The sequence below is a fragment of the Saccopteryx leptura genome, chromosome X, assembly GCF_036850995.1.
Source record: "Saccopteryx leptura isolate mSacLep1 chromosome X, mSacLep1_pri_phased_curated, whole genome shotgun sequence".
Taxonomy (NCBI): domain Eukaryota; kingdom Metazoa; phylum Chordata; class Mammalia; order Chiroptera; family Emballonuridae; genus Saccopteryx; species Saccopteryx leptura.
The window spans coordinates 16,025,047-16,034,516 of NC_089516.1; the positions used below are offsets into that span (position 1 = coordinate 16,025,047).

A 9,470-nucleotide genomic window follows, 5' to 3' on the forward strand; every position below is an offset into this window, starting at 1 on the left:
GTAGGAGAGATTCTTTCCCAGGGTCTCCTTCTCTGCCCTCTGGCAGTGTGTGCACGCACACCCCATAGCAAGAGCAACAAAGGGCAGGCACAGTTCCCAAAAGCCACTGAGAATAAGATCAGAATTCTCTCTGGAACTGCCCCCAGAACCAAGAGCAGATGCGAAAAGAGTTAAGAGTCAATAAAAATAAAAAAAAAAATAAAAAATAAAAAAAAAATAAATAAAAAAAAAAAAAAAAAAAAGAGTCAATAAAAATAAACCATCACACAAGGCATTTAAAATACAGAAGCAGAATTCAAGAGACAAGCACACCACCTACTTCCACCTTTCCCTGGGTTTATTTTCATTCTGGACTCTCAAGCCTCACCCTTTTCACCTAAAAGCTCCATTAATTCAAATTTCTCTTCTCAGTTAGCTTCTAAGATTATTCCACAGCAAGGTAAAGAAATGGATTCCTATTGTATTTTTCAATCTGGGTCAGATAATGTCATTATAAAACATTACACCAATTTTTTAAAAGGACTGCAAAGCAGATTTAATTTCAATGCTACTATGTGGCTAATTCAAACCCTTCTCTGTGGATCCTTATTTTCTCACTCTATTTAATGGTTCAGTACTAAAGCTCTGCTTTAAAACATTTTTTCTTTTAATGTTTAAGATGGCTTGTAATTTCTTTTTTAAATTTTTTAATTTATTGTGTTGACATGGTTTCAAGTGTCCCATTCAATATAACACTATAGAACAATTAAATACTGTAAAAATCTTCCATTGCCATTTTCAGTGAAACTAAATTGTGTTTTGTCCATTAGAACATATCCCATGTGGCCCAGATAAAATGGTCAGGGTGCGATGTCTCCAAGATATTAATCCTGCTTGTAATTTCACTGTCAAGGAATCAGTTACTTTTTCTTTTTTCTTCTTTTTTTTTTTTAATGAGAGGAGGGGAGGCAGAGACAGACTCCCGCATGCACCTGATCAGGATCCACCCGGCATGCCCACCAGGGGGTGATGCTCTGCCCATCTGGGGCCCTTGCTCCGTTGCACCAGGAGCCATTTTTAGCATCTGAGGCAGAGGCCACGGAGCCATCCTCAGTGCCAGGGGTCACCTTGCTCCAATTGACCATGGCTGCAAGAGGAGAGGAGAAGAGAGAGAGAGAGAAGCAAGAAGGGGAGGGGTGGAGAAGCAGGTGGGCACTTCTCCTGTGTGCCCTGACCAGGAAACTAATCCTGGACATCCACGCCAGGCCAACATTCTACCACTGAGCCAACCAGCCAGGGTCAGGATCAGTTACTTTTAACTGAAGGTCTGTTGGTCCTTCCTGACAAGACAGTGGAAATAGCCTTAATAGTGTTCTCTCCTGAGACTAGGTGTGAACGATCTAAAACATAATTAACAACAGGCTGCCAGTCACTGAGTGCATTTTTTGCTTAATGTATGGGGAGTTTAGGTGCCTCCAACTTCATAGGGGCCACAGTGCTAGTTATCAAATTGACAATTTGGATCTGACCTCTAAAAGTGGCTTAAAACAATGCCCAGTAAGTTAAATGTCAAGTCCCTCTAAGGAAAAAGGCCTCTGCAATAACTAAAATGGGCGTTCGTTTTTGAGGCCAAGACTTCACAATCGGTATACAAATACCAGCCTCAGTTATTGCGTACACAAGATAGCAGTGACTCACTTCACTCAGCATTACCCTTGGCCAGAGATTTTAAATTCTTCTTTAAAAACAAGATGATTGTACCACAGGGTAAAGATTTTATTATCTTCAATAATAGGATTGACTATGCCAAGGCGTAGAGGAAGAAAATTAGAGCTGCTGATCCCAGTGCCAAGACAGGGGTTACTGAAAGCAAAAGTGGGTCACTTTGGTACGCTCTTCAATGCTGCAGTGGCCAGGAAACCCAGGGAGGCCCATCGGGGAAGGCTCTAGCCCCAACCAGAGGAGGTGAGAGAAGCCAGGCTAGATCCGGTCACGGGCAGTAGAATGGAGTCCGAACCTCTGCCATTCTGGTGTTACTGGAATACCACCCAGGAAGCAAAGGCACTGAGTAGTTAAGGAAAAGGGTGACTGATCTGGCTCTGTCCCTCAGAGGCCATTGCCAAATAGTGCAGAGAAACCAGAAGAGTCACCTCTTTCTTGATTCATTCCCTTTGAATAACAATCAGTCCAACAGAACCCTGAAGACAAGATACAAGCCATAACCCTTCAACCTGAATTTTAATTGTTATCAACTGCAGGGAGAGTTCATGGGACTCTTGCTCCTTCTTTCATGTCTCCTATTCACTCAAGCTTGTGCCTACTACTTTTTTTTCTTCGTCTGTTTCTCGGATTTTTTGCCTCCTGCACTAATACTTAGGAAGGGGGCGGGGAGAAAAGGCTGTGATTTAGGTTCCCGTCAAAGCTCAAATTCAATCCAGTGTCTTTCCCCCTAAAGCCCTCCACTTGGCCAGACTTAAGTGAGACGATATGTAACTTGGAACCCTATCCCCAGTGCCTTCCTCTGTGCTAACCTCCAGCCAGACTTGTGGGAATGACAAGCAAAATGAGGAGTGGCCAGGCATCTTCTCTAGAGTGTTCCACCGACCCAGGGAAACAGATCCTCTGCCAACCACACCAACAAACTTGCACTATCGATATACATGATCCCCAAGAGACATAGAGACAAGTCTGCTCAGCTCCCTACAGGCAAAAGTCCACCCAGCTTGGGGCATGGAGATCTTAGCTCCTCTAGCTGCCCTTTGACTAGCCATTAACATTGATGACTCACCATTAATATTTATGACTCACCAAAACACGGGCCTCTCTCTTCCTGGGAGAAATCATTGGCATTGACCTGTCACCTGTCACATTAGGGCTGGTAATAGTTCCCTTGACCCAGTACCTTTCCCATGACCAAGTCGCTTCCTCTGTTCAAAGATATTAGTCTTTCTAACTATTATCTGGTCTCTTTCTGCCCCCTCAGGTCATGGATTATGTGGGACTTTTGAAATGTTGTCGGCCTGGAGGAAAACTAAAGAAGACCAACACGTTAAAGAGAGAGCCGCAGCAGTCTATGCAGACTCCATGCTCTCCTTCTCTCTCACCACTGCCATGTACCTGGTCACCTTCGGCATAGGGGCCAGCCCTTTCACAAACATTGAGGCAGCCAGGATTTTCTGCTGCAATTCCTGTATCGCAATCCTTTTCAACTACCTCTATGTACTGTCCTTTTATGGTTCCAGCCTGGTGTTCACTGGCTACATCGAAAACAATTACCAGCATAGTATCGTCTGTAAAAAACTCCCAAAACCCGACGTATTGCAGGAGAAGCCGGCATGGTACAGGTTTCTCCTGACAGCCAGATTCAGTGGGGACACAAGTGACGGTGAGGAAGCAAACACTTATGAGAGTCACCTAATGGTATGCTTCCTCAAACGCTATTACAGTGACTGGATAACCAACACCTACGTCAAGCCTTTTGTAGTTCTCTTTTACCTTATTTATATTTCCTTTGCCTTAATGGGCTATCTGCAGGTCAGTGAAGGGTCAGACCTTAGTAACATCGTAGCAACTGCGACACAAACCATTGACTACACTACTGCCCAGCAAAAGTACTTCAGCAACTACAGTCCAGTGATTGGCTTTTACATATATGAGTCCATAGAGTACTGGAACTCTACCGTGCAAGAGGACGTGCTAGAATACACCAAGGGGTTTGTGCGGATATCCTGGTTTGAGAGCTATTTAAATTACCTGCGGAAACTCAATGTGTCCACTGGCTTGCCTAAGAAAAATTTCACAGACATGTTGAGGCATTCCTTCCTGAGAGCCCCCCAATTTTCGCATTTTCAAGAGGACATCATCTTCTCTAAAAAGTACAACGATGAGGTCGATGTAGTGGCCTCCAGAATGTTTTTGGTGGCCAAGACCATGGAAACAAACAGAGAAGAACTCTATGATCTCTTGGAGACCCTGAGAAGACTCTCTGTCACCTCCAAGGTGAAGTTCATTGTTTTCAACCCTTCCTTCGTGTACATGGACCGCTACACCTCCTCTCTGGGCGCCCCCCTGCACAACTCCTGCATCAGCGCTTTGTTCCTGCTCTTCTTCTCCGCGTTCCTGGTGGCCGACTCTCTGATCAACGTCTGGCTCACTCTCACGGTGGTGTCCGTGGAGTTCGGAGTGATAGGTTTCATGACATTATGGAAAGTACAACTAGACTGCATTTCTGTGCTATGCTTAATTTATGGCATTAACTACACAATTGACAATTGTGCTCCACTGTTATCCACGTTTGTTCTGGGCAAGGACCTCACAAGAACTAAATGGGTGAAAAATACCCTGGAAGTACACGGGGTAGCTGTTTTACAGAGTTACCTCTGCTATATTGTTGGTCTGATCCCTCTTGCAGCTGTGCCTTCAAATCTGACCTGTACACTGTTCAGGTGCTTGTTTTTAATAACATTTGTCACCTTCTTTCACTGCTTTGCCATTTTACCTGTGATACTGACTTTCCTGCCACCCTCTAAGAAAAAAAGGAAAGAGAAGAAAAATCCTGAGAACCAGGAGGAAATTGAATGTGTAGAAATGGTGGATATCGATAGTACCCGGGTGGTTGACCAAATTACAACTGTGTGATAGTGTCTTCTTGTTCTGTTCTCACCCTAGGTCTTACCAAGAGCAAAGAGGTTATGGTAATGAAACGAATGGAAAGTTTTTCTTTCTTTTCCAAAGATAGGGAACAGGCATTGATTGCCAACAAAAATAAAGGACAAGGGGGGAAATAGTCACCGCATATTTTCAATCTTTTAAGACAAAAGGTTGTTATCAGGAAGAACTTACACACAGAGACACATACACACACAGACTCTAGGAGACTTACAGTCTCTTAAATTGAGATCAAATAGAAGAAAGCTTATTAGCAAGCAGAATCTATTGTATTCACACTGCAGATGTTGCTGGTATTGTGACAAAAACCTACTGATTGAAAGGTCAGCTGCCAAGACAGAAATAGCTTTAAGCATTGTTCAGTGAGGTTTCCAGAACTTCTGCAGACAAGCAGGGTCTGTGGTTTGAGGTTTCAGCTGTCACATCTAGCTCCCCAACATCCCAAGATGATGCTTGGGAAAGTTCTGGCCAGCAGAATCCAGCCAGAACCTCAGAGGCAGACACATGATGGAGTGGCCATCACCATGGATGGAAATTGAGTCACCCAATACTCACCCAGGTGAGGCAGTTTTCTTGTCTAGAATGAATTTGTCCTATCCCCTCGTCAGTGTACTTTTAACATTTTGTATAGTTTGGTTACTATACCTTTAAACCAGCGACAGCTCCAGCACTGCAGAGCTGAGCGCTTCTATTTTGGAATATCTTGTTGCTTGTCACCAAATGGATCTGCTTTCTGAGTTACAGCTCTTTGGCAGGAGGCTCTGAGTATCCCAAACCGCCAAGCCAAACCCAAATACCTGGCACGCTGGAGGAAAAGCAGGTGTCTACTTGAACCCAGAGACAGTGTTTCTGTTTTGACGCAAAAATGGCCAGCTGGTACAGCTGTTTGTGGTCTGGCCCTACATGCACTTTTTTGCGTGGATGCCCAGAAACAAAATCTGCCCACGCCTAGCTGAGGAAGGAGAAATGAACACTGAAATGCTTATTTGCTGTAGCTTCCAATGTCTAGTGCCAGTCTGCCTTCGCTATGGTATGTGCGTGTTCAGAGACACAGAGAACTGGTTCTCTGGTGGGCACAAGTCCTGAAACTGAGTAACGCCGTCAAAGTGCAGGCAGGGGGGTCAAGGGCTGAAAGGGAGACAGATGGAATGGCTAGAAGATGTAATCAGTGATACAAATCTATCGGTGACGACGGTCATACTTTTCTGCTAAGCTGGCTGCACTTTCACCTTCCTGCCCCACCCCCGCCTTTGTTGGTGCCCCTCTATTCCCTTGCATGGCCATTCTGCACGTCAATGAACCTAGATGTTTATACTGTTGACTTGCAGTATCTGCAGGATCGAAACAGAAATGGTTTGATCTGCAGAGGCTATGTATGTTGCCCCAGACCCCTGCATTTCTTTAAGTCTATAAAAATGAAGCTAAAAGCTGGTCACATGTGAGGCAAACGTCTACAGTATTTTTCCCTTTTAGAGATGTAGCTTATTTAGATATTGATAGCAGTAAGCATTTCCCAAAAGCACCTTACCTTTTGTACCTTAGCGGATGTACTGTGCAACTTCCCCATCCTCCACAGAGGAGGACACAGACCTAGGAGAATGAAGCGACTCCCCCAGGGTCACACCACTAGAGGTTTTCTATCATGATAGCGTGCCTAAGATAGGGCAGGCCAATTTTCGATTTTCTCATATGAGGGCTATACTCCCTTCAAAGTACATTTCCAAGGAAGGAACATAGGACTTTGTTGGCCACAGGGCAGACTTTTTTTTTATGCCTGGGTAATTGTTTGTGATTTAGATTTGCCACTGTTTTCCCAAACAGCAAAAATGTCCGAATGATTCAGATGTAACCACACCAAGTGCAAACCTGTGCTATTTCATGTACTGTTGTTCAAGTAGTTGTAAATACATGTGCAGGGGACCATAGCTAGTGTGTGGCACAGTTGTTCGGTCTCTCCTGAAGACACACTAAGTGATCATGCCAACGTGTTATGCACTCAACTAGAAGATAATGAGCTTTAATCTGAGGACAAGCACAGTCCTCGAAAAAGGGCAAGTTCGCATAATAGATCTGCGATCAATTCTCTCCCCAAGGGGTCTGCAACTAGGCCGTTTTTTATAAAACACAGCTGAAGAGGGGATTGGTTTTATTCTTAAATCATATGTTGCTAAATCATTTTCTGAACAGTGTGTTCTAAATCAGCCATTGATTTAGTGTCGGCCACAGGAGCACCTTAGGTTAAAACGACTCCACAAAACTGATAGGACACACACCACAATTAAGTGGATTGTGTTGAGAATTTAATCATTCAGTTCGGTCAACCGGAATGACTTACTATGGAACTTTGTTTTATGACAGAGAGCAGTTTTCCAACTTGATTGAGTCTCTGTATTCTTTGGGATATTGTATTTTTAAATGAAGGGCATTTTCAACCTTGTCAACTTCTCTTTTTGACACTTGAAATTAATGCTTATGAAATTTTGACTGTGGAATGATTTTTCTTTACTGGGGGATTCTGCATGCCAAGATTTATTACTTATTATTCAGTGTTAGTCATCATTTGTTAATATTGATTATTGATTATTGATCAACTTATTACTCTGATAGTATTGGGTTAGCCCCCATTTAGACCCACCACAGAGAAGACACTTTAGAAGTCACTCAAAATCACATCTTGATAAAATCTTCCCTTTGTGAAGTTTTACTTTTTCAATTGCTATAAAGAGGAAAGGAAGAATCCTAACAAACACTTGCAAAAGTTTAATTTTTCAATTAATTCCAACCAAGATGTTAATACCCACTTTACCAAAGATATTTATTTGGTTGGTTTAGAGTTGGTGTTTGGTGTTTGTTTACCAAAGAAAATATTCCATTCATCAATGTTTCTCCTGGTCAACTTAAAAAACAAACAAACAAAAAAACCTGATACGTTGGCTTTCTTGGTAGTTCATAAGGAATAAAGAAAAGTCAGGGTAAGGGTGATATTCTCTCACTGAGTGAAACTCAGCAGAAGATATACATACACAGGAAACCTGGGGTTTGCAAGACAGAAAATTATACTTGAAATGGGCATTATTGTTTAGTTCTACTGCAACGGTCCGATAAGCAGCATAAGGGCTCCTCAGGCTAAAAGGACCACATGTGTTCCACAGAAGAGAAAACAAACGAACCCTCATGAAACTCCATCTCCATTGTTCCAGCTTGTAGGTTTTGGTTTGGTTTGGGGTCTTGTGGGGGCGGGGGGTGTTGGCTTTTCGCTTTGCTGTGGTTTGGTCCGTGGTGTTCATGTTAGCTTTGTTTGCTTCTGCCTTTCCTGTGACTTTTACCTGTTCAGTGTTCAGTCAGAAGTGAGATCATATGAATCCATCCTCCACTTAGTTATTAAACTCCTCTCTATTCGAGGCCCTTGATAACCCTTTCATTTTAACTGACCACCACTTCATTGTTCTAAGTGGTATTGTGTTTATCTCAAGAACAGGTGGGCTAGGCAGCCACTCTAAGGATTTGCCGAGAGGCAGAGCCTTTTGAACACAAATGGTATCTTCCTCCTACTGGCTTTATTCCTTCGGATCCTATTAAAGTAGTTCTGCAACTTGTAGTAGTGTTTGACCTCTGTGACTCTCTGCTTTCTCATCTGTAAAATGGGGATAATAACAATCACTATCTTTAAATTCATCAAATACTTACGGAGTGCCTACCATCACCCAGGTACTATTCTAGAGTGAGCAAATCAGATAAAACCATCTGCCCTCAGAGAGCCTACGTTTGAGTGACACTGCGAATGAACTATAAGGATTAACTGAGATGATGTGCTCATAGCCAGACCAGGCATAGAAAAGGAACTGAAGACATTATTTGTCACTTGTCTATACCACAGTGGGGCTCAGGATATACCGCTACAGAGAAATAGATTTTTGCAGATTTGGGCCCAGGAGGAGGGCTATATAAAACACAGCCAGTTGTCCTGGTCATTTTAGGACATTAACATTCAGCTAGAGCACCATTTAGTAAGGCAGTTGTAAAGAGAGCACATGCCCCGGATGTTGGAGTTGGATTGTAATCCCTGGAAGAATGGGATATGGACACTTAGGAATGAGAGCTGAGACAGGAGAGCACTTACTATTTAATTACTATGCTTGGCTTGTCTGGAGACATTGGAACATTCCTTTTGCGTAATTTGCTTTGTAGTTCATGCTACATAAAAAGCACCAGTTATTTCAAAACAAAGTTCCTATTTTTTAAAAGCATGGTAAAGCTGCAATACAATGCGAAGTATGGAATTAGCAAGCACTGCTTGGACCTCTGGCAAAGAACAGAGAATGGTGTCAGCTAGCACGTTGCCGAGCTCCTCCCGTGGTGGCAAAAACTGTTCATTTCTGTGTCATTGCCAGACCAGGCGAAAGCAAAGAGGAAAGTGAATGGACTAAAATCTGTTCACCTGATTAGGCAGTGTCACGATGTCCTCCTCAGCCTGCCTCTCACCTGCTGCGCCTCTGCCCAGGTGACATCTTTGAGAGCTCCATGCCAGGAAGAGGAAGTTAGGTGACCAGAGAGAGCTATGGCCTCTGAAGATTTTCAAGTTAGATTAAAATGAGCACTGCAAGGGTTGGGAGGAACCTACCTAGTGGGGAAAGAAGGCTTCTTTCCAAAGTCCAAAGAAAACAATGTATCAAGGAGGCAACCCACAGAGGCACCGTGGGGGGAGGGGGGGAGAGTACCTGCCTCTTCCCCTCCACAGTGAACCTTGGGAGACAGTTAAGCTTCCCCCCTTGTTCTGAAGGTAAGGAAACTGACACCGGAAAGGTGAGATTATGTGCACAGAG

At 43.4% G+C, this 9,470-nt stretch overlaps 1 protein-coding gene across 2 annotated transcripts in view; it reads left to right on the plus strand.

Moving 5' to 3' along the window:
• PTCHD1 (patched domain containing 1) overlaps window positions 1–7,825 on the plus strand; it is a 59,373-nt gene extending 51,548 nt beyond the window's left edge. For both annotated transcript variants that reach the window (XM_066357285.1, XM_066357286.1), the window contains exon 3: window positions 2,963–7,825. In XM_066357285.1, coding sequence (XP_066213382.1) covers window positions 2,963–4,617 — 1,655 coding nt within the window. In that variant the 3' untranslated portion in view covers window positions 4,618–7,825. The remainder of the gene's footprint in view (window positions 1–2,962) is intronic.
• Window positions 7,826–9,470: the final 1,645 nt, after the last annotated feature.